This window comes from Bufo bufo, chromosome 4 (genome assembly GCF_905171765.1).
Source record: "Bufo bufo chromosome 4, aBufBuf1.1, whole genome shotgun sequence".
NCBI classification, from domain to species: Eukaryota; Metazoa; Chordata; class Amphibia; order Anura; family Bufonidae; genus Bufo; species Bufo bufo.
The window spans coordinates 257,194,309-257,219,956 of NC_053392.1; the positions used below are offsets into that span (position 1 = coordinate 257,194,309).

The 25,648-nt window shown below is 41.2% G+C and overlaps 1 protein-coding gene across 6 annotated transcripts in view; it reads left to right on the top strand.

Annotated features, from left to right (window-relative positions):
• The window catches only part of MYOM2 (myomesin 2), a 446,804-nt gene that overhangs the window by 36,090 nt on the left and 385,066 nt on the right, over positions 1-25,648 (top strand). For all 6 annotated transcript variants that reach the window (XM_040428545.1, XM_040428541.1, XM_040428544.1 and 3 more), the window contains 3 exons: positions 1,358-1,515; positions 5,264-5,356; positions 19,391-19,479. In XM_040428545.1, the coding sequence (XP_040284479.1) occupies positions 1,358-1,515; positions 5,264-5,356; positions 19,391-19,479 (340 nt within the window). The remainder of the gene's footprint in view (positions 1-1,357; positions 1,516-5,263; positions 5,357-19,390; positions 19,480-25,648) is intronic.

Here is a 25,648-nt window from a genome sequence, read left to right on the forward strand (position 1 = left end):
ACCTCAAACAGCATATGCAAGTGGTGCCCACTGCCACTTAGTGCACCTCTCAGCTAGTCAGAAGCTCCGACATGGGTTCAACATGTATTCACCAATAACTACCGAACCAATTTATCGCGTATCAAGAGAGCTTTCTAATTGTTCTCACTAACTTACCTGTCCTCACAATATCTTACAAAAGTAGATTCCAAATTAGAAAAAAGAATGGTCATGAAGCAGGGTTTACCAATGGTCCGTAAATTGCTGGTCAGTCCATAAACTCTCCACTTTTTCCCAGCATTTGTGATATTTTTTAAATCTGGAGGGACTTTTCTATTCGATTATTGTGACTGTAATTTTCACCATTTTACCGACCACAGTAAATGCTGTTAATGTCTTCATGATAGTATTCTGGGGTGTATAGCACTTAGCATATTGCACTTATTTAAGGATTTATTGTTGACTTTGTAACTCAGCTATTGTGGACCCACTGTGGCAGTATTCTGTGTTCAATGACAGCTGACCCGGATGGGTTACTGGTGGGAAGCTGGGAAGCACTGAGGGGACAGGCAAAATCATAGTCAAAGGACAGGCTAAGGACAGGCAGCCAGAGTTTGTTCGATCCTATGATCAATCGAAAGGTCTGGCAGCATGAGGTCAACTAATGAGGTCAGTAGAGGTCCAGCAGCTGAGGGTCAAATCCAGTAAGCCGTCAGAGTTCGAGGACGGGAAGTCAAAATTGAAGATAGCGTAGCTTTGCATGAACTAACAACTTAGAATATCTATAAAGCAGTTGATATCATATAGTGACAGTGCAGATAAAGAAGGACCGGCTGAAGCGCGCACGAACCGGCATAATACCTAATGCTGCATGTCCATATTCCCCTGTAGAGATATATGTAATAGGGGAAGGATTTCTCATTAGATGAAATAAACAAGATAAACTAAGCTGCGCCACCTGCTGATATTTTTAAACAGTCTCACTAGCAATTTTGCAATTCCTTTAAAACAAACTGCTAATAAAAGCTATGTTTTAACTAATAAGAGGCAAAAGCAAAATAAAGGCGTCTAATAGTCAACTGACTAATTGTAAGTAAATAAATTCCCTGGGATCACGCCATTGCATTTGCCAAGGGGTACTTTGTGAATTAACTGGGGGACACAATGGGCACTGGAGTGGGAGATGGGGTAAGCATGGAGAGCATGGACCGTCGGTATCGCAGTCTTCAAATTCATCCATTAAAATGATTACTTGTCTGCGAATTTTAAATAAGTTGACCAAAAATTTAAACAATCAGGTTGGCAACCCGGCCATGAAGGTGACATATGTAGAAGGTTAACCGGATGATTACCAACTTCACCCTGTTGTTTCTGTCAGGTAGATGAAAAGTTGGCATTACAGAGGCTAATCCATGAAGAATGTACAAGCCGTGCTCCAGATATCTTGGTCCGTCTCAGATCGCATACTGTTTGGGAAGGCATGTCTGTGAAGCTTTTCTTTACAGTCCAAGGATATCCGACACCTCTCGTACAGTGGTGAGTACAAAAAAAATCATGCCGCCTAATTACCATACATAGCTCCAAAGATAGTAACAAATATAGAAGTAACATATGCGTAGATAAGCGACTATCTACGTATTAGTAATTGAAAATGATAGAAATCTATTAAATAGAAGAATGGTTTAGAACATCATATATATTGGAATTAAATGGACCATTCCAGCAGCAGAGTGTATTTATTTCTATGTAATATTTTATTAGTTTATCTGCAGGTATAACTGTCTTAAGGAGCTCTGCTTATCTCCATTCGAGTTTTTTTTAACCTTTTGTCAGATGTTGGTATTTGGACTGCAATTACAGATCTTCCCCAGGAGCTGAGCTGGAGTCGGCGTCAGTGGAGTAAAATTGATTACAGTGCTGTCATGAAAGGATTATTCTTAATCTTAAATCAAGTTTTACTTTTAAACTTAAAGGGGTTCTCCGGGAAATAATAAAATAAAATTATTGAACATACTGAAATATTACTTATTATATAATAAGTATTAATATATTTTGTATTTACTTATTATTGTAAACACATTCCTAGAAATCTACCATTATTTATAATGGCTTGTTTTCTCTAGGTAGCAATGATCAGGGGGACAAATGGCTGCTGAACTATTATTGCACACAAAACCCGTCTTAATCACACAGCAAGACTAGCTACTTCAGAGCACCTAGTTAAAGAGCTGCCTCGGCAATCCTCTCTGCTTTGCCTGTTAGAATAACAATCCTACATACAGCTGATACGATCTTCAGCTGTGTGTGTAGGAATGAAGCTATATGGAAGTACAGAAAGGATGGACAAGGCAACCTGAGCAACAGATTCTCTCTGGTCTTACTAGTTTGCTGGATGCTGTGAAGGACCTACAGTATAAGCACTTTGTCTGAGGAAGGTGTTCTGTCTGACTTCCTAGTTTGTCTGTCTGCCATCTGACATGTGCCTGTTACCCTTGTCTATTGGTCTGCTTGTGTACCTCTTCTGCCTGTTGCCTGGATCTTGACCCTGTGTCTACTGCTCTAGTCCTAGGACTGTTTCTCAGATTCACATGTACTCTGCCTGCCTGACCTCAGGCTGGTTCTGTCTATATGTTTTGCTAGATCCCTTGGTTCTTTGTACAGTGTCACTCACCCCTGTTGGTTAGCTGCCAATTAGACTACATGCACACGACCGTATGTGTTTTGCGGTCTGCAAATTGCGGGTCCGTTTTTTTTTGCGGATCCATTGTAATAATGCCTATCCTTGTCCGCAAACTAGAAGAAAATAGGACATGCACTATTTTTTTTTGCGGAGCAACGGAACGGACATACTGATGCGGACACCACACGGTGTGCTGTCCGCGTTTTTTGTGGACCCATTGAAATGAATGGGTCCGCATCCTATCCACAAAAAAAAACGGATCAGACACGGAAACAAAATACGGTCGTGTGTATGAGGCCTTACACTGAGATTTTTCCAAGAGGTAGCAGCCTGGTGACTCCCCTGCAGCAAAGATCTCTGTATAGAGGATGAAGGGTGAAAATCAGGGGACTACCAGCACAACACCCTCAGGAATAGCCCAAGGGTAAACTGGTTAGTTGGCACAGTGGTTCGGCAACCATTGGCCAAAACAATGGTAATGTAGCAGACTACATACAATTGTTGTTGCTCATTAGCCATAAGCACCACCTGTCTATTCTCTCTGCACTTCAGCTTTCATTTCTGGAAATGAAGAGGCACCAACTTCTACATAACTTCGGCGGATTCACAGCAGCTTCTAAATGTAAGACAGCTTCCTAGCTGTCTAACATTTAGACCATTTTCTACGCCCCTTCCCTGCCTATGTCACACCCACTTTCTAAAACCTGACGTGAGTCGGGAAAAGTTGCAGATTGCGGTGCAAATGACCTTTGTGCCGCAATCTGCACCAGAAATACCCCAAATATAGGGGTATTTCTGTTTAATAAATGACCCACTAAGTCTTTCTTCCGGTCATAAAAAATGCTCTGAAGAAAGACCAAGTCCAAAACATGTTGTTTTAACCTTAACAATAATAGAAGTTACCTTTGATTCAAGAAGAATCCACTTCACTCTATAAATTTGTCAAGGATGGAATACCCGGGCTGCCGCCAAGAGCCAATGTCGTTATAAATAGTTCTAATCATAATAATGTCGCTGCTGGGTTCTACCCGGGTTATTGCCTATGTCCCAGTATTAGTGTGTAAAAACTAAGAAGGTAGCTCTGAAGCTGCGCTGATAAAGATCGTGTAGTCCGCTAAATTTATTTATTAGTCTCTCACAAGATTGAGCTGTAGCTGGTCAGAGTAGAGAGGGGGATGTGAATGAAATTACAATAACTGCCTCAAAAGTGCGCAAGAAGGGCCATATTATATCACATTCAATCAGTACTTGCCTCAATGATAATATAGGGGCGATTCAAAGCAAGCCAGGTTGTATCTGCTTCCCCGCTACCTCCGCAAGTGACTTCCAGGTTTCTGCGATGTAAATCTCACTATAGGTCTTCAGCTTCCTTTACATCGCGGCAGCCTGACAGTCACTTGCGGAGGTAGCGGGGAAGCAGATACAACCTGGCTTGCTTTGAATCGCCCCTATATTATCATTGAGGCAAGTACTGATTGAATTTGATATAATATGGCCCTTCTTGCGCACTTTTGAGGCAGTTATTGTAATTTCATTCACATCCCCCTCTCTACTCTCACCAGCTACAGCTCAATCTTGTGAGAGACTAATAAATACATTTAGCGGACTACACAATCTTTATCAGCGCTGCTTCAGAGCTACCTTCTTAGTTTTTACACTGTATGAATTTACCTGAATGAGGACCTTCTGTAGATCTCTCATTGTCTTCCAGACTTCAGTTGAAGCCTCAGCTGCTCATGACAATGGGACAATGCTGCCACCAGATGCATATAAAATGCTACACCTGCATCACACAAAAACACTATGATAATAGAACAACACTGTCATCCAAAAGTCACCCAAGAGTTTGGACATATTCTGTCATTGCTGATGACCGTGGCTATTGTGCCTATATAGGCCCATTTACACAGACCGACCAAGCAGGTAATTATCGGGGACAGACCATTCAGTCCTGATAATTGCCTGCTCATTAGAGGAGGTGAACACTGCAGTTACACGAAGCAATCACCTCTGCTGTATAGGCACGATTGCTTGTCCCCATACAGATTCATTATTTTTGGGTAGCAGGTTACTGCTTACACAAGATGATCTGCTGCCCAGAAACAATGATTTTGGTGTCATCAATGATCCTGTCACCTTATTAACAAGAGTTTGCTTGTTAATTGGGTGATTGGTGGCACCTTCAACAGGATAATTAAAGGGAAGGAATGTTCCTTTAATTTAGACTCTATCTGGAATTATTATTTTCATGTTATTGATGAACCTAAACGCTTTCTTGGTTTCTACCACTATAATAATAATAAACATGATTGAAAAGTAAATTGAATATTCATTTTCCAGATTAATTTCCCATTTAATTTGTTTTTGTGCTGTTGGAAACTCAGGACACTTACAAAGTGTTATCTTCACATTCAATTTTGATTTGCATGAGAAGGTGACACTGCCTCTTGCAAACTAGCTATTATCTATAATTAAATTGTTTGTTGCAATGAAATACAAAAGCAGATTACTATATGTCAATGCACCCTGAGACCGTGTAAAATTAACTTGGCTGTGATTATGATACTATTGACTTTACTGAAATGAATCTACTCTTTCCATTAGGTATAAGAATGAAAGTTTGATTAGCCCAGCAAGTGAACCAGGAAAGTACAGAATTGAAAGCAAATATGGAGTAAACAGCTTGGAAATATACAGGTAAATAATGTTTGCCAGTAATTCTTTGCATTATGTGTATGTTATAGTTATCGCATGACTGGTATTATACTTTAAAAGAAAACTGCTGAGGGAGGAAGTGATCTTTTGTTAATCAAAAAGTGCAAATTCCAGCTTGTTTAGTAGCGGGATGATAAGACTCCTGCATCAAACTGTGCTGCTTTTATAAACATGAATACAATTCATCGAGATGGCCATACACATGACATATTTGTCAACCGAGTGCTCAGCTATCTCTCCCGATCCTCTGCTTGGCGTGGCCAAACATTTATATGTAGTTAATGGTAAGAGGGGAGAAACCTGCTGCTAGATGCTTCTTATTTCCCCCAAGAACAAAAGTGCAGTTGAGATCCAACATACCCAGACCTTATTTCCTCAGACATCAGCTGTTGTGGGAGAACTGGGAGGATGCCATACATATTAGATGGTTGGCTGAACCAGCTGAAAATTGGTAGGTTTGGCTGACAGAGATCTAATGTGTATGGTCAGCTTAAAGGGGTTCTGTGGGATTTTTATAATGATGGCCTATCCTGAGATTATGCCATGAATATCAGATCTGGGTCCAACACACACCAGACAGTCATCAGTTTAGGAATAGCTCCATCACCAGAAGTATTCTCCAGAATTACACAAACCTCCATTGACAGACCAGGGTGCTTGCCAATCTAATACTTATGTCCTATCCTGTGGACAGGACTTCCTGTGGAACTATCTATCTATCTATCTATCTACAAAAATGAGAAAGGCGGGCAGCACAGTAGTAAGTAAATATAAAGGAGTGCCAGCGGCTACAGGGGCGATCCACCAACCTTCTAATCAACAAAAAGTCAATTCCACTGCACTTCCAAAAATAGTGTGATTTATTCACCAAATAACATCAATGTTTCAATCCTCTCAATGGGATCTTTCTCAAGCAGTGATAACAATATACAGGTGCTCATTACAACTATATACACATATCTATCTATCTATCTATCTATCTATCTATCTATCTATCTATCTATCTATCTAATACCATATCTACAGTATCTATCTATCTATCTATCTATCTATCTATCTATCTATCTATCTGTCTGTCTGTCTGTCTGTCTGTCTGTCTGTCTGTCTGTCTATCTATCTATCTATCTATCTATCTATCTATCTATCTATCTATCTATCTATCTTATACAAATGACACTACAAGCAGTTTTGCTAGCCCAAATCAGGGATGGATGAAAAAGGTATACAGGACAGAAGATACAACTTCTCCTCCTTTTTGAATTCACTTCTGTTTTAGTCTTCCAAAACCGCATCAGGAAACTTGACCATGTAACTGTACCAATAAAGTCTATATGGAGCTATGAATTGGGTGCACAGCACCATAGATAGCTCTTTATGGGTGAGAGATGATGGCCACACAAAAATGTAAAATTTCTTATCAGGTCTATAGACAGAATTTTAGTTGACTATACTAGTTGTTAAAGACAGGGGCATCTGGTCGCTGTCAGGGTGGCTGAAGTTTGGCCAGGTCTATACATTTGAAGAGATCAAAGGAATGGAGACTAGGCAGAAGGTTGGAAATAGATCCAGCAAGACATCACACATTTACAGCTCCCTGGCGCTTATAGAATCTTATTTAAAAAAAGAAAAAGAAAAATGGGACAAGCAGAAGATGACATACTTAGGAACAAAAAGGACATGAGATCTGTAGGCAGTTGTCCTCTCCTGTATCCAAAGCTCTGTTCACATTACACCATTCTAATCCACTGTAGATCTCCATTTCCTTTTTCCATTTTTACAGTGAAATCAAAGACAAAGTTGTTATCTGAAAGCAAGGGAACAATAAAAACATTCATATTATCTTTCAACACTTTTCAAAATATGCATATTGCATGCTGTACATACGGTTAAATAGAAAATAATCTCCTGACCCCCTACTATATTTCAGTGTACTGCTTCATTAACCAAGAAACTATTATTTTTTTAAATACAATTTGAATTTTTTTCATCTGTGTATTTTAATTCTGCACCACTATTACGATCTTTTGGCAATGCCACTTACAGAATTATCAGTTCATCTTTTACTTAGTTCTTGGCAGAGGTGACCAAGGAGGATAGTACAGTTTGTAAGACGATTCATTTCACAGCATGTGCCATAATTAAAATAGTTGCTTTTGCTCTATTTATTTAAAGGCACATGAATCAAAGATATACTGTACTTTCCAGGAAGCAATTCCAATAATTATATAAGGGAAAAGATTATATCAACACTCCCTAATATACAATGAAAATGTATTAATGGTAAAGCTGCATTTTCAAGAGAATGTGAGTCGGTTCTACTTAACCAAGGGCACATTTTATAGCCCCAATGCAGGATTTAATAATCAACCCCAACAGACCTATCCCTACTGTAAAAGTCACAGCTTTTTTGGTTCTTGTTCTCTATTGAACCTCTCTATGTTTCAAGTATCACTGGTTGGGAATACAGCCCCAAGTTAATGGGTGCAGTTGCATCCATTGCCAGGTCCTAGAATGGGGGTCATCAGGGACCTATGAGGGTAAATAGTACATTTGCTTTCAGCTGACTGGTCAAGTGGCGACTCTAAAGCTGGCTATACACTTTCTCACTCTGACAACTATCTCTCATACTTATACATGCTCGGGCAAGCGTGCATATGTGTTGAATGGGGAGAGGAGAGAAAGTTATTACCAGAAGAGAACAAAAGGACCAGACAATTGACATTCAATGTGCCCCCCAGCATCATTCATTTGGGGAGAATAGGGAGGCAACCATACACGTTAAGCTAGTTTCACACTAGCGGCAGGGGACTCCGGCAGGCTGTTCCGGCGGGTAAACAGCCTGTCGGATCCGTCCTGCCATTAGTTCATGTGTGCCCCTGGACTGCCGCTTCGTCCCAATTGACTATAATGGGGGCGAGGCGGAGTTCCGGCGGCAGCACGGCACTGCACGTCTAGAAGCGGCTGGACTAAAAGCAGTACTTTTAGTCTAGCTGCCTCTCGGCGTGCGTTGCCGTGCTGCCGCCGGAACTCCGCCCCCGCCCCTATTATAGTCAATGGGGACGGAGCGGCAGTCCGGGAGCACACGCAAACTAGCAGCAGGACGAATTTGACAGGTTGTTAACCCGCCGATACAGCCTGCCGGAGTCCCCTGCCGCTAGTGTGAAAGTACCCTTAGATTGTTATCTCAACCTGCCAAAATCTAGGGGTTTGGCTAGTACACTTCTAATGCAGCTTAATGCACTGGGTTGGTTTAGTTATCCCTCTCATCCAAGCAACCCAGAGAGAAGTTCTACTTTATATGCAACATGCAGGTTCAAATCACCCTCTGACTAGCAGACTGGGGCTTTTCAGTGTGTAGGGATTAATTTCAGGATGTATTAAATTCCATAGATGTAGAAATCTGTCTAAGAGGACAGATTTTCTGAAATCATTATTTGGAGGAAACCTAGTTTGGCTGTTTTACACAGTAGATATACTTATTGATGTGAGTCAAATACAATCTTCTCCTGGGTAGACCAAGATTTTGAAAAACTCATTACATTAACCCTGAAAGTAGATTGCTGGTAGGTAGAAGACTATGATCTCCCTGATGTTAGGCTTCATTACGTTTCAGTTGGTTTTTGATGGGCAGGAATACACAGCATAGTGCACCATTCTGCCTAAAAAACCTGATGGACCTACTATAAGGATCTGTGAGACACCATATTTTTCCCCAGAACGATTCTATGGCATGCAATACTGCATACCGAATTTTCTTTTCTAACAGATTTTTTGCTATTTGTGAGAAATAACTTATGTGTTCCTCCAAATAATATTTTGGAATGAGGAGAAACTGTGTGCCCCATAGCAGGCTATAAATGTTGTATTTCAGGTCGGCCGAACATGGGTCCATAATACAACCATGTTTATGTGCCCTTTTTTCAAATGCCACTGTTAGCCTAGCCTTCGAAATGATTTCAAACTCTCCCTATATACATTTTGTGCTATTTTTATTTTTTATTTTTTTTAGCTTTTTCTGAACAATATACTGGTAATTTATGTTTTTTAAGATTTCTCTGTAATGGTCTGATCTAAGTAGTGTTATAGAGCCCTCATGGCAGCTGAAAATTAACGTAAAAAGGTAAGAGAAGGTACTCCCATCATGTTCCCTGTCGATCCCTTGCTAATCTAGGACCAGCTGAGACTGGTATGCAAACTTCTTGACTATAGAAATTCTGCTGTAGTTCTCCAGCTGCTTTCTAGGAGTATTGTATGTCCTGAAAACAAGGCGAGGTCATGTAGGAAAGTGTCTTATTACCAAAAGGGTGTGCGTGAAGTAAGTACTTAACCATTGCGTAATAACATTCCAAATTTCTCAGAACAGTTTCCAGTACTTTCTCAAAAGTCTGAAGGGTGCATTTCCAGTACGGGCAGCTCTTGAAATACAAAGGAAAATGTATGTCTACATGAAATGTAAAATGCAGTAAAAAAAAAAAATCTGGATTTATGCCTCGGATTTGGCGGTAGATTTCATCCTCTGCATTGCAAGTTGACCCCAGGTTAATTTCCGCTGCAGATTTTTTTTTTTGCAACGTGTGGATGAGATTTCTTAAAATCCCATCCACTTTGCTTGTACGGTAAAATGCTGTGAATTTGTTCATGCATATTTCCTGCAGCAAATCAGTAGTGTTAACTCTACATGTAAACGTACCTTTACAGTGGTCTAGGCTTGGTGGGCTCAGAAGACCCCAACGCAGAAATCTGACATACTACAGGTGCTTTCTGTACACGTTTAGTACTGTCTTAGTGCTCATTCACATGAACGCAGCCTGTTTTGCGGTTCGCAGATTGTGGATCTGCAAAACACGAATACCGGCCATGTGCGTTGCGCATTTTGTGGAACGGAACGTCCGGGCCATAATAGAGCAATCCCTGTTGGTAATACGGACAAGAATAGGACATCTTCTATATTTTTGCGGATGCCACGGAACGGACAGATGTGGGCGCACTTGGAGTGCTGTCTGCATCTTTTGCAGCCCCATTGAAGAGAACGGGTCCGCATCCGATCCGCAAAAGTGTGGATCTGATGTGGAGAAAAAATACGTTTGTGTGCATGAGCCCTTATGCTGCAGCCTAATCCCACCGTCACCCACCCACACAAGTGGCCCTTGCTCAGCTTTGCCAGGTGCTGAGAGCATTCCACTCTTAGGACGGGTTCACAGCTGGTATAAATACTGTGGAACCTCTGCAGTGGAATTCCGGGCAGAATATCTGCAGCATTTACAGTACAAGTAAAGTAGATTTTAGAAATATCATTCACATTCTGCAGAGAAAACCCAGGATAGAAACTAAATTACTCTGCAGGTTTTCAATCTGCAGCAAGTCAGTTTTTTTATCTGCAGCTTTAGACTTTTCTCGTCAGTCACCAGAAGGAGCTCATTTCTGGTAAATGATCTTTCAGATGCAATGGTCACAAATGACTAGAAAAGGTCAAATGTCCGTGCTTGGAGATCCTGAGAGGATGCCATGCTTAAAGACCTAACATACACTGCAAATGAATGGCAAATGTCACAAAGAGGTTAAAGGGGTGAAATCCAGTTACAGTGATATTCTCAAATGTTAGGCCTCTTTCACACGGGCGTTGCGGAAAAAGGTGCGGGTGCGTTGCGGGAACATGCACAATTTTTCTGCGCGAGTGCAAAACATTGTAATGTGTTTTGCACGCGCGTGAGAAAAATCAGCATGTTTGGTACCCAAACCCAAACTTCTTCACAGAAGTTCGGGCTTGGGATCGGTGTTCGGTAGATTGTATTATTTTCCCTTATAACATGGTTATAAGGGAAAATAATAGCATTCTGAATACAGAATGCATAGTACAATAGCGCTGAAGGGGTTAAAAAAAATATAAAAATTTAACTCACCTTAATCCACATGATCGCGCAGCCCGGCATCTCTTCTGTCTTCATCTTAGCTGTGTGCAGGAAAAGGACCTGTGGTGACGTCACTCCGGTCATCACATGGTCCGTCACATGATCTTTTACCATGGTGATGGATCATGTGATGGACCATGTGATGACCGGAGTGACGTCACCACAGGTCCTTTTCCTGCACACAGCAAAGAACAAGACAGAAGAGATGCCGGCAGCGCGATCAAGTGGATTAAGGTGAGTTAAATAATTTTTCTTTTTTTTTAACCCCTTCAGCGCTATTGTACTATGCATTCTGTATTCAGTATGCTATTATTTTCCCTTATAATCATGTTATAAGGGAAAATAATAATGATCGGGTCCCCATCCCGATCGTCTCCGAGCAACCGTGCGTGAAAATCGCACCGCATCCGCATTGCTTGCAGATGCTTGTGATTTTCCCGCAGCCCCATTCACTTCTATGGGGCCTGCGTTGCGTGAAAAACGCACAAAATAGAACATGCTGCGATTTTCACGCAACGCACAAGTGATGCGTGAAAATCACCGCTCATGTGCACAGCCCCATAGAAATTAATGGGTCCGGATTCAGTGCGGGTGCAATGTGTTCAACTTACGCGGAAAACTCGCCCGTGTGAAAGGGGCCTTAGAGTTACAAGGCAGAAGATCAGTTTGGTTAGACTGTGATCTTGAACCACCTCTAATTTCCAGAAGGAAAGGGTTCTTTGGCACTGCTCAAGAATTTCTGCCATTGATTTAAATGACCCTCAGCTTGAAATGCTGTGTAAGATTTCCGATAATAAAAACTGAGCAGTGCCAAAGTGGTTTGAGCGCTCTATGGAGTCTTTGTATTTTAGTAATCAGTGGTGTCTCGAGATCACATATATTACCAATATAATCTTCTCATAGGTAACAATAACACAGAGAATCATTTTGACTAAATTTTGCCTTGAGATTCACTCTTAAAGGGGTTGTGTCCTGAAAGCTATTCTACATTTTTCAAACCAGCACTTGGATCTCAATACTTTTATAATTGCATGTGATAAAAATTGTATCATAGCCACTGAGTTATTTAATAAAATGTATCTGTATAGCGCCACCTGCTGTCTGTTGTTCTTATTTCTTGGCCACCTCACTGAGCTGGTCGAATCAGTTTAAGGTCTCTTTCACACTACCTGTTTTTTTTCCGTTTTGCACGCCGTTTTTTGCGTTCCGTATACGGTCCATATACGGAACCATTCATTTCAACGCGTCCGCAAAAAAAACTGAATGTACTCCGTATGCATTCAGTTTCCGTGTTTCCGTATCTCCGTTCCGTGCAAAGATAGAACATGTCCTATATTTGGCCGCAAATCACGTTCCGTGGCTCCATTAAAGTCAATCGGTCCGCAAAATAAAAAACGGAATGCATACGGAAATGCATCCGTATGACTTCCGTATCCGTTCCGTTTTTTGCCGAACCATCTATTGAAAATGTTATGCCCAGTCCAATTTGTTCTATGTAATTACTGTATACTGTTAATGCCAATACGGAAAAACGGAACGGAAAAACGGAACCGAAACGGAAACACAACGGAAACAAAAAACGGAACAACGGATCCGTGAAAAACGGACCGCAAAACACAGAAATAGCCATACGGTAGTGCAGGGGTGGCAAACCTTACAGACACAAAGAGCAAAAAAAAACTAAATGTATGACTATATCAGGAGCCAGAAGCTATACATGTACACACAAGTCACCATATTTTTCACCCTACAAGATGCACCTAGGTTTTAACAAAGAAAAATAAGAGAAAAAATATTTTTCATTTGATCTAAGGTCTGATAAAAATATTTTTTTCTTATTTTTTATTAGCAGAGAAAAAAAGAAAAAATATATTTTTCATCAGACCTCAGATCAGACTCTGATCTAAAATAAGATCCCCAAACCTCATCAGACCTCCAAATCAGCCCCCCAAAATAAGACCCCCAATGCTCGGATCAGACAACACAAATTAGACCCCCAGGGTTAGACCCTCAGTGCTCAGATCCCCCCCACATGCTCAGATCTCCCCCACATACTCAGATCTCCTCCCAATGCTCATATCTCCTCCCCATGCTCATATCTCCTCCCCATGCTCATATCTCCCCCCATGCTCAGACCTGTCCAACCCATGCTCAAACAAGACCCCCATGCTCAGATCTGCCTCCCATACTCAGATCTACCTCCTATGCTCAAATCTGAATGCCCATGCTCAGATCAGGACCCCCCCATGCTCAGATCAGACCCCCATTCTCAGTTCTATAATTTAAAGAAATCTCTTCCCTTACTGGAGCTGCAAAGTAAGTGCCCGATCAGGAAAAGAGATGTGAGCATGGGTTGGAGAGACCACGCCTGCGGTAGTGTGAAAGAGGCCTAAATCATCAATTGCCACTAGTCATATGTTCTGTTGGAAGCTCTGGCACTTACAGCAAGAGAGCTGCAGCAGAAAGGACACACCACCTGAGCTGCCGGGCTGAAGATAATGGAGCAGTGAATATGGAGATCCCTGGATCCATGTGAGGTACAGGGCTGGCTCTAGCTTTGTGAGAAAGAGATTGTCATGTGCTATGTGATGTCTGGTTTTCATTTTTTATACCAATCGTAGCATAACCCCAGCCAATTCAATATTATTTAAAAAGGGTCAGAACAGTGTAAAATAATAAAATAGGCTGCAGTAGAAGGCCACTACAGCTGTCACTCAGAGAAGAGGAGAAGGTCCGTGAAACAATTCAATACAGGGAGCACTCCACAGCGAAGCTCCACCTGCAGGACACTTGCAGGAGCACAATCTGGCAGCATAGAAGTTCACATTCAAACTAATGGCTTCACAAAAGGTATGCTTATACTGCTACTGTGGACATCTGTTGTACATGTACAGCACATTTTTTGGAGTTTAGATATGGCGCCGGCTCTGGAGCTCAGCCAGTGTCATAGCTTGTTGCTAACAGCTGTGTTACATAGTTGACACCCAGACATGTAATCCCTCAGAGGTAATTTGTAGGGTGTCAATCAGTTGTCATGACAGCCTGGGCTGTGTGAAGGCTCCTAGGCTTAGTAGGAACACGTCACAATTACCCAATAGACTGCGATTGTAAAGTTTAGGCCTCTGGCACATGAACGTGTGCGCCCTGTGGCCGTGCTGCGTCCCTCAAATTGCGGGCCGCAATGCACGAACACCCACCCCTCACTTTAATGGGTCCGCCATCCGGAACATGTCCTATCTTTTTGCGGAACGGAAGTACGGGACGAAACCCCACGGAAGCACTCCGTAGTGCTTCCGTAGGGTTCCGTTCCGTGCTTCTGTTCCGCAACATTCCGCATGTCCGGATTCGGGGACCCATTGAAGTGAATGGGTCCGCATCTGTGATGCGGAATGCACACGGAACGGTGCCCGTGTATTGCGGATCCGCGAATGCGGTCCGCAATACGGCCACGGAGCGAACACGTTCGCGTGCAATAAGCCTTATGGGGATTGCAGTCCATTCAACACCCCCTCCGCCCAGCAGTAGACAGAAACTGAAAGTAAAAAAAGATAAAAAGCTAAAGAATTTAAAATTCAAATAACCGTCCTTCACCATCATTTTACATAAAAGATTTATGAAAGATAAAAGTAAACACTCTTGGCATTGCTAGTTTCTTAAATGTCCAAACTATTAAAATGCGAGTATTTATTCTGCACGATGAGTGCTGTAACGGAAGAAAAAATGTCTGAATGGCTGTTTTTTGGTCACCTTGCCCATCAAAAAGTTTGAATAAGTGATCAAAAAGTTATACGCACCCCAAAATGCTACTGATAAGCCTTGGGTATCAACTATCAAAGTATGAAGACACAAAGCAAATTAAAAGTGCAAAAAGTAGCTCTGTGTGCTTTTATTGTGTAAAAAAAAACGATTTGATACATATGCAAATTAACCTGAGATGAGTCAGTGCTTGAAAATATGACTCTTCTCTGGTCACACAAGTAAGATATGACTCTTTTATGTTAATTTGCATATGTATCAAATTGTTTTTTTTACACAATAAAAGCACACAGAGCTATGGTTACTGGATATTGCGGATGTGCTAGCGGCCATCTAGCAGCCCATGTCCTCAGCTCTATACACAAAATCCCGGTGACAGGTTCCCTTTAAGCATAAAAAATATCTTAATGGGGTATTCCCATCACAATGATCACTGTTAAATCTGTTAATGATTTGACAGTGATCATTTTTCTAAATACATTTTATTACCCAATTCCCACAATTTTTGAGAAAATAAGTCCCCTCTTACCCGATGTTGTCTTTTGTCTCCTCTGGTTACGGCCACCTCTCCTGTCGAATCCCGCCGGGCCGTGCTTGCACAGAAGACTGAGGATTCTCTCCTGGCTGGGCCGTGCAATGTCCTGAACACGCACGCCGCCGCGCATGTGCCATGATGACTTCTTCCTGGCCAGTATAGAACAGAGCTGCGAACGTGCACGCCGACTCTGTAATATACAGGCCAGGAATAAGTCACCATGGCGCATGCGCGGCGTGCGTGCGCGTTCAGGACATTGCGCGGCCTGACCGGGAGAAAAACTTTAGTCTTCTGTGCAAGCGCGGCCTGGCCGGGAGAAGACGTCACTCAAGCCCAGTCGAATCCAGGAAGTGAAGGTAAGTATTAAAACTGAAGATAGGAATACCCCTTTAATTTGGTATCTCTATAATCGTATTGACCTGCAGTTTAACGGTAACATGTCAGTTTTAACACAAAGTAAACTCTGTAAAAACAAAACTCAAAAAGCAATGAAGGGATTGTGATTTTTTTTAAATCAATTTCCGCAAACAATGTTTTTTTTTCCTGTTTTTCAATACACGATATGGTAAATTAAATGGTGCCATTAAATTAAAAAATACAACTTGTCCTGTAAAAAAAAAAAAAAACATTTTACAGCTATAGGAATGGAAAATGGCACTTGGAGAAAAAAAAAAACGTTTACTCCACCAAGTGATTAGTATAAAGGGCACATACACAATTTAGCTTCTAATGTCATCAATTATGTTGAAAGTAATTTTTTAAAACATTTCTGTGGACGAATCGTGTGCAATGGGATTCTCTGTGACAATGCCAAACTTGAGATTTTGGTTGCTCATAAACACGTAGCCCAGGCATCCTCAAACTGCGGCCCTCCAGACGTTGTAAAACTGCAACTCCCACAATGCCCTGCTGTAGGCTGATACCTGTAGGCTGTTCGGGCATGCTGGGAGTTGTAGTTTTGCAACAGCCGGAGGGCCACAGTTTGGGGATGCCTGACGTAGACAGTAGAGCATACTGTACAGACTGCACAAGTTGCCCTACTATCTATAGAAATTCACTGAAACTGTGGTTTCAGAGTAGGAAGCCCAGTGTGTGAATGGATCTTGAGGGTAGTAGCACGTAATTTTTCATCTTGAACCCTAAGATGATAGCGTCTGTGTACATCTATCTTCTCAGCTGTTCATACCAAATTGCTGAGCTGTCTGCAAACTGATCTGTCGATACCTAAAACAGCCTGGAATTTCTTGGCTCTCATCTTGAATGTACTGCGTTAGGTAGCTCTTCCCGGGTGACATTTGTCTATTTGCATACACTAGGAACTCTTTGGAAAATACTTTAGGTGCCAAGATGAGAACATCACATTTAATTATAAATATCAAGTCTGAGCGTTGCCATCAGCTTATCTGTTCGCTCCTTCAGAGCTGCATTGCAGTCAATTTTAATTGAAAAATATTACAACAGGAAATATGAAAAATAAAAAAAATAAAAAGCAATAAAAATATCAAGATACAATCCAAAGTAGAAATAGAAAAGGATACAAAACAAATGGTGAAAGGAGAAAGAAACTTCTCTGTATCAAGTGAAGGAAGGGCACAAGAATGTTACTTTGCCTATTACTCGAAGGGAAATATATGTAAATGAATCTGAGGTGAGAAAATTAACCATTTCTTTAGCTATTTAAACTTTTATATTGTTAGTATCACTTTTTAATTCTTTCATACTTACATCATACATCTGAGAATGTGTAACGGTAAGGGCTGTAACTGTATGGTGAGGGTTCTTGGTGGTCAAGACCCCCAAGCAATTGCCTCTTTTGCCCTTCCAGTAACCCACCATGACCAGACTTTAAACGGTTTCTCCAGAATTTTCATATTGATGGCCTGTCCTCAGGATAGGTCAATATGAGACTGGCAGGGTATTGACACCCAGCACCCCTGTCGATCAGCCATTTAAGGAAGCTGTGGCCCTCACCGGAGCTCTGGTGAGCACTATTGCCTATTTGCAGTTTACCAAGCACAGCGCCGTCCATTGGATAACGGCTGTGCTTGGTATTGCAGCTTAGCCTCATTCAATTGAATGGGACTTAGCTGCTCCTAGGCCATGTGAGATGAATCCCATGGCCTAGGAAGAGGCCCAAGTGCTCACAGAGGGCCGCGGTCTCTTCATAATGCTAATCAGAAAGGTTGCCGGGAGTCAGACCCCAGCTGATCTGAAATTGATAGCCTATCCTAAAAATTTCGGAGGACCCTTTTAACCCCTTTCTGACCAGTAATTTTAAATTTTTGCTTTTTTTTTAATTTATATTCCCCGCTTTCCAAAAGCCATAGCTTTTTTTAAAATTTATTTTGCTGTTCACTTATCATCGTTCACATATGGGGCTTGTTTTTTGCAGGACAAGTTATTCTTTCGAATGGCACCATTTAGTATTCCACACAATGTATTGGGAGGCTGTGAAATATTATTTTTGGGGAGGAATTGAAAAACATGCACCTGCGCCTTTGTTTTACAAGTTTAATTTTACAACATTCGCTGTGTGGTAAAACGAGATGTTGCCTTTATTTTGCAGTCAGTACAGTTTCAGAGATACCAAATTTATATAGTTTTTGTTATGTTTTAATACTTACAAAAAAACTTTAAAAAAATCTATTTCTTTGCATCGCCATATTCTGATCCCATCCCCCTGGAGCAACCCACTGATTTGAGTGGATAAATGTCCATGATTGGAGTCTTCTCCAATCACAAGGACTGCTAGTATACATCTGCTGTATAAAACAGCAGGCACCTTCCAGCTATGGTACCTGCTATGGTGCCCACTTAACTTCATCTTTTTGGGCCCAACATCCCCAGCTGTGGATGTCAGGAGGGAACTCTTTGTCCTCTAGGGTCTAGAATGTACTATAGAAAGGGGCTATCAGCGCTACCTTCTACTGTATGTCTCACTGTAATCTTTCACGGAGTGTGAAACACCCAGAACTCCTCACCATAGCCCTATTTTCTGTGGTTCTTTACTGGGGTTATGCTTACACACACTATTCATCTTTTTGGGCCCAACATCCCCAGCTGTGGATGTCAGGAGGGAACTCTTTGTCCTCTAGGGTCTAGAATGTACTATAGAAAGGGTCTATAAGCGCTACCAACTACTGTATGTCTCACTGTAATTTTTCACGGAGTGTGAAACACCCAGAACTCCTCACCATAGCCCTATTTTCTGTGGTTCTTTACTGGGGTTATGCTTACACACACTATTCAGCAGTAACAAGTCATTGTCAACATAAGGAATGCTATTTCTATTGTAAAATATCATACACAATGCACTGTTTTCCCATTCCTGACAATACTGGAATGCCTGTTACTAATCATGTTTATATAACATTTTTCATACCATATAACATAGAGGACAATGTATAGATCATTGTTAAATACTGTCAGGTTAGAAGATAAAGAACAAAGCATTGCTTCTACGAGTAAACCTCCATCTGAATGTTGCTTTCTACTTCTGAAACTATTCTCTTCTATGCAGTGCCACCAAGTGGAAAGCTTAAGAATTGCAGTTAAATAGTTTTTATTGAAAAGTTTGCAATGACAAATTTTTGTGTCCTAGAAATATGATTATTAGGTACAACTGGTAGATTTTGTTATATTTAAGGCTGAAAAGGCTTAGGATCAACAGTTGGGCATGCGGGGAGTTGTATATTTCGCTGCAGGCAAGTGAGCTGGAGATATTAATGAATAAAAGATGTTTTATGTAAGGTAAAGATTTACCCAAATATTCCTCATTCTTTAGCATTAATAATGTTATTTTATTGTCCTCTTTAGAACTAATGTTGATGATACCGGTACATATACGGCAGTTGCAAGAAATGCTCATGGACAGTCATCTACCAACTCTGTTGTGATTGTGAAAAGTAAGTGAAGCATACCGGTGAAGTATTGCATAGCTTAAAACTCAAATATAATTCAAAATCCGGTCTGAATCTGGTCCACAGATTCTTTTGTAGATTATCTTATGTCAACCGACAGTTTTCTAAAAATATAGCATTTATAAAGCCCCAGAGCTGCCTTTTTGAAACATACTGTAAATGACAGATTTATCACATTTTCTGCATTTTTTACATGCCTCCCAAGTGTCCCTCTTTATCACCCAAGTACCTCTGTCCCTCTTTGCTCCTAAAATGTCCCTCTTTTTGATCTGGGAAATAAATATGTATTAATTAACTTACTAAATTGCTCCTAAGCTATGTCTAGTTTCTGCCTGTATAATAGGCCTCCTGTTAGATATATTTTCATTATTTGGTACACTTTGGACCTTAAAATAAATATAAATAATGGTTTATATGTTGACATTTAAATGAACATTCAAGAGAAAGAAAAAAAGCTGTCCCAGTGGTTGCACATGCTGTAAAAAAAAAAAAAAACTTTTACTCAGCTCACCGATCCCCGGCCACGGCAGTTCTGAGGGTGCCACGTTCTCACTGCACACCACTTCCTGATACTATCTTGAAATGGCTGTAAATGCTGCTGAGGAAATCCCTGGCTGCAGCAGTGACCCACCTCAGCCAGTGATTGGATCTATCACTCAATCAGGTGTTAATGTCCCTCTTTGAGCATCCAAAGCGTTGGGTGGTATGCTACTGTGACGGGGCAGATGTAAGCATTACAGGATGTGGGCATAACTACTGTAAAGGGGCACCATGTGGGCATTACTACTGTGCGGATGTCCCTGGCCACATTCATGAAAAAAAAATCTGAAAATAGATAATAATGCACTTAATAATGCTTACATCTATTTTATTAAGTGCATTATTATCTTTTTTCTGAATTTTTTTTCATGAATGTGGCCAGGGACATCCGCACATTTATCTATCATATCGTGCAGGATGTCTTTATCTTTGTTTTTTCTGTGATTTTTTTTATTTATTTATGTAGTGTATGCTTGAGGGAGTGGCACCTTCAAGTGTGAATGCACACCTATTTTATCTTGGGAGTAGCATTCCTCTGCACTTTTGCCCTTCCTATCCAATAGAGCGCCTTGATTAGGTGGTACATATAGGTGTGCTTGCTCCTCCTCCCACTGGTTGCTTGATGCACATGGAGGCGACTAGGAGCAGCACACCATATGTGCGGCGTCTGCGCTCCTGAACATAGAAGCCCAATGGCTTAGGTAGGTTTAGCGTCGGACCCGCCTGACCTGAGACCACCTTGGCGCTTGGTAGGCGGGCTCAGATGTGTTTTGATCAAAATATATTGGCTAAGTGTCTCAGATTTTATCATATCAGAGTGAGCGCTTGGTTCATATATAATGCTTGCATCTATATTATTAAGTGTATGATTAGAAAGTGTTTGAAAGCTGAAGAACACAGAGCATGTTGCACTAAGGAGAGGTTTGAATCCCCCTATTGTATTCTGTAAAATTTGTCCAAATCATATAGGCTATATGTAAACTAATTACTCACATTTCCCCCCTATAAAGCAATGAAAGTTGAAATACAGATTCATATTCCAGCATTTCTTTCCCCATCCCTTTATTAAAGGGAATTATTTCAATAATACAAAATTTGGCCATTGTTGAAATGCTGAATTTGTACAAATATGCTGAATTTAAAGAGTTGTGCCATGATTGATGTAAAATATAAAAATCATACATCATTTAGTACATGAAAGGCTCTTTGCAAAGAAAAAGAAAAGGGGTGAGTGAGCATATCCCAATACACAGGTTCACGTCGCCATGGCTGAAAGTACAAAAGCAAAAACAAACAATGCAGCAGCACTCTGCAAACACAAATAATCAAGTAAATACAATAGTGCCATACTCACTATAGAAAATGTATTATTGCTAATGCTACGCTATAAATGTGAGATTCTTGGCAAATGCATTTTTGTACAAAATTATTTGTGACTGTCCACCAGCGTCAAGGCAATCTCTTTAGGACAGGAACCTAACACTAAATACTACATCCACTAGTGCCATAATAGCCTCCATTAAATTCAGGGAATGCAGGTTCCACATGCATGCCAAGCCCACACTGTATTCCACCTCACCTGGTGCCAAATGGCCTCCAATAAAAACAGGGAGAACAGGTTACAGCTTTATACTTGAACTAATTAAAATCAGCCTATGGGACAGACAGGTTAGTTAGGAGTGCACGACTAAGGCTACTTTCACACTACCGTTCAGAGCGGGTCCGTCTGATGTCTGCTCAGATGGATCTGCTCCTATAATGCAGACGTTTGTATCCGTTCAGAACGGATCCGTCTGCATTATAGTTTGAAAAAAATTCTAAGTGTGAAAGTAGCTTCAGACGAATCCGTCCAGACTTTACATTGAAAGTCAATGGGGGACGGATCCGTTTGAAGATTGAGCCATATAGTGTCATCTTCAAACGGATCCGTCCCCATTGACTTCCATTATAAGTCTGGACGGATCCGCTTGCCTCCGCAGCGTTCAGGTGTCCGCTCACTGAGCGGAGCGGAGGCTGAGCGCTGGCAGGTGGATGCATTCTGAGCGGATCCGCGTCCACTCAGAATGCATATGGGCTGGACGGATGCATTCGGGGCCGCTTGTGAGCCCCTTCAAACGGAGCTCACAAGCGGACACCCGAACGCTAGTGTGAAAGTAGCCTAAGGAATTCAGCCACACCTCCAATGCAGACTGCAAAGAAAAAAATAGGAGTTAGTCAGCACATCCCAGAACGCGCAGGTGCGCGTCGCCATGGCTGAAAGCACAAAAGCAAAAAACAAACAATGCAACAGCACTCTGCAAACACAAATAATAAGGCAAGTACAATAGTGCCATACTCACTATAGAAAATAGTAATAATAATAAATATTATTTTACAAAATGTATTTGCCAAGAATGACAGTCTCTTTCTAAAAAAGCTATAACGAGCCCTGTACCTCACATTGATCCAGAAATCTCACCATCCCCCCTACCCAAATTCATTGCTGCAATTGTTCTAATCAATTTATTTTAGGCTGGCAGCTCAGAGGCATGGACTAATGGCAGTTGAAGATCTAAAGTGAGCGCAGTGACCTCAATGAGGTGGAAGTATAAATATTAAAAAAAACAGCAGGTGGCGCTTTACAGAAACATTTTATTAAATAAGTCAGTGGCTATACTAGATTTTTAATGACATGTAATTACAAAAATATTCAGGTGCTGGTTTGAAAAATGTATATTATTTTTCATGACACAACCATTTAAATCTCAATTCTGGTTACCTTCAGCTGCTGCAAGATGGATTTTAAGTTCTTATTGAATTACTATTAAATAGACTGGTTGGATATAGGGAGTCAGACATTTATTATTTAAAATGAACCTGTCACAACGAAAATGCAGTCCAGTCAGCCAATATGCCCCCTTTAAAGGCCAATTTATGCTCAACAACATGATTTGTTCATCTCCAGGCAATCAAAATAATAAATCAGTCAAGGTCATCCTGGGAGAGACCCTTAGGTTTTGTCTTCAGATATTTTTTCCCCACATTTATCCCATAAAAAAAGTCTATATTCTTATCATATTGAGAATGTTTTTAGGCTTAAAAATCTAATAAATATAGCTGCTTTCTTTATAATCATATACCATAAACCAGTAAAATTTTTCGGTTTCTAAGCAAAAAAACTAACACTATTCTTAATATAGTAAGGCCTTGTCTTGTTATTATATGATTTTATATATATATATATAGTTGAAGAAAAATGGCGGCACTGGCTAAAAGGAAAAGGTACGGGTGCACGTCCCAAGGGGAATGGACTTCCTACCCCGATAAATGGATCCAGAAAAAAGAGCGGCACTCCAATGGATAAAAGCAAGTGAACCCTTTATTCACCCAGGTGGTGCAACGTTTCGGCTCCAAACATGAGGCTCATGCCGCTCTTTTTTCTGGATCTATATACACTCACCTAAAGAATTATTAGGAACACCATACTAATACGGTGTTGGACCCACTTTTGCCTTCAGAACTGCCTTAATTCTACGTGGCATTGATTCAACAAGGTGCTGATAGCATTCTTAAGAAATGTTGGCCCATATTGATAGGATAGCATCTTGCAGTTGATGGAGGTTTGAGGGATGCACATCCAGGGCACGAAGCTCCCGTTCCACCACATCCCAAAGATGCTCTATTGGGTTGAGATCTGGTGACTGTGGGGGCCATTTTAGTACAGTGAACTCATTGTCATGTTCAAGAAACCAATTTGAAATTATTCGTGCTTTGTGACATGGTGCATTATCCTGCTGGAAGTAGCCATTAGAGGATGGATACATGTTCTCATTCTGTTTACGCCAAATTCGGACTCTACCATTTGAATGTCTCAACAGAAATCGAGACTCATCAGACCAGGCAACATTTTTCCAGTCTTCAACAGTCCAATTTTTGTGAGCTCGCGCAAATTGTAGCCTCTTTTTCCTATTTGTAGTGGAGATGAGTGGTACCCGGTGGGGTCTTCTGCTGTTGTAGCCCATCCGCCTCAAGGTTGTGCGTGTTGTGGCTTCACAAATGCTTTGCTGCATACCTTGGTTGTAACGAGTGGTTATTTCAGTCAACGTTGCTCTTCTATCAGCTTGAATCAGTCGGCCCATTCTCCTCTGACCTCTAGCATCCACAAGGCATTTTTGCCCACAGGACTGCCGCATACTGGATGTTTTTCCCATTTCACACCATTCTTTGTAAACCCTAGAAATGGTTGTGCGTGAAAATCCCAGTAACTGAGCAGATTGTGAAATACTCAGACCGGCCCGTCTGGCACCAACAACCATGCCACGCTCAAAATTGCTTAAAGAGGACCTTTCACTACTCTAGAAACTAAAAACTAACTATATCAGTGGGCAGAGCGGCGCCCAGGGGTCCCCCTGCACTTACTAGTATGTCTGGGTGCCGCTCCGTTCGCCTGGTATAGGCTCCGGTGTCTGCGCTCCCTCTGCTGTACTGGAGTGATTTCTTGTATGAGGCGTGTCCCTTGCTGCAGCGCTGGCCAATCGCAGCGCACAGCTCATAGCCAGGCTATGTGCAGGGGGACCCCTGGGCGCCGCTCTGCCTACTGATATAGTTAGTTTTTAGTTTCTAGAGTAGTGAAAGGTCCTCTTTAAATCACCTTTCTTTCCCATTCTGACATTCAGTTTGGAGTTCAGGAGATTGTCTTGACCAGGACCACACCCCTAAATGCATTGAAGCAACTGCCATGTGATTGGTTGACTAGATAATTGCATTAATGAGAAATAGAACAGGTGTTCCTAATAATTCTTTAGGTGAGTGTATGTATATATATATATATATATATATATATATATATATATGTAGTATAGCCTTTTATTATAGGTTTAATGAGAAAGAAAAAAAAACAGAAAGTTCACAAAAGTTTCTCTTAGGATTCAAACCTGGGATCTCTACATGCAAAACAAAAACAATCCACTTATCACAAAGCTATTGTATTACCACCTAGCGATACATGTTTTTTTTTTCTATGCTTATAAGCTGACACATATTACTGGTGTCTTTATGATATTCACATGCTTGCATATAGTTCTGCCCTCAGCATGTCTAATGCTGTCAATCAAGGGGAGGGGGGAGTGTGCAGAGCACAGGGGGTGTCACAAAGCAGTGCTCAAAGGATTCATCCCCGCCTCCTTGCACTTCTCATTTGCATATGAATAACAACACCGATTTTTCTGAAGCTGTTTAGCATACAGACAAAAGAAAGGTATTGTTTTAATCAGCATGAGGCGTCCTATCAGCCACTATGTCTGGTTTAATAGGGTCGATCCTAGTGATAGAGCCACTTTAAAATCAGCTTAGATTTTTTTCTTAGGCCTTATTCACACATCGTAGTTTAAGTCAGTGATTTGCATCTGTGATTGTGACACAAAACTAGAAGTGCATCCTACGGAGAGATCATGTATAATGGAAAGATCTGTGCCAGTTCTGTGTTTTTGAATCTCTCTTGTTTTTGGGTCACAAACACTGATGGAAATCACTGACCAAACATTGGTGCACGAATCAGGCCTTAAAGGGCATCTGTCAGCAGATTTGTACCTATGAAACTGGCTGACCTGTTACATGTGCGCTTGGCAGCTGAAGG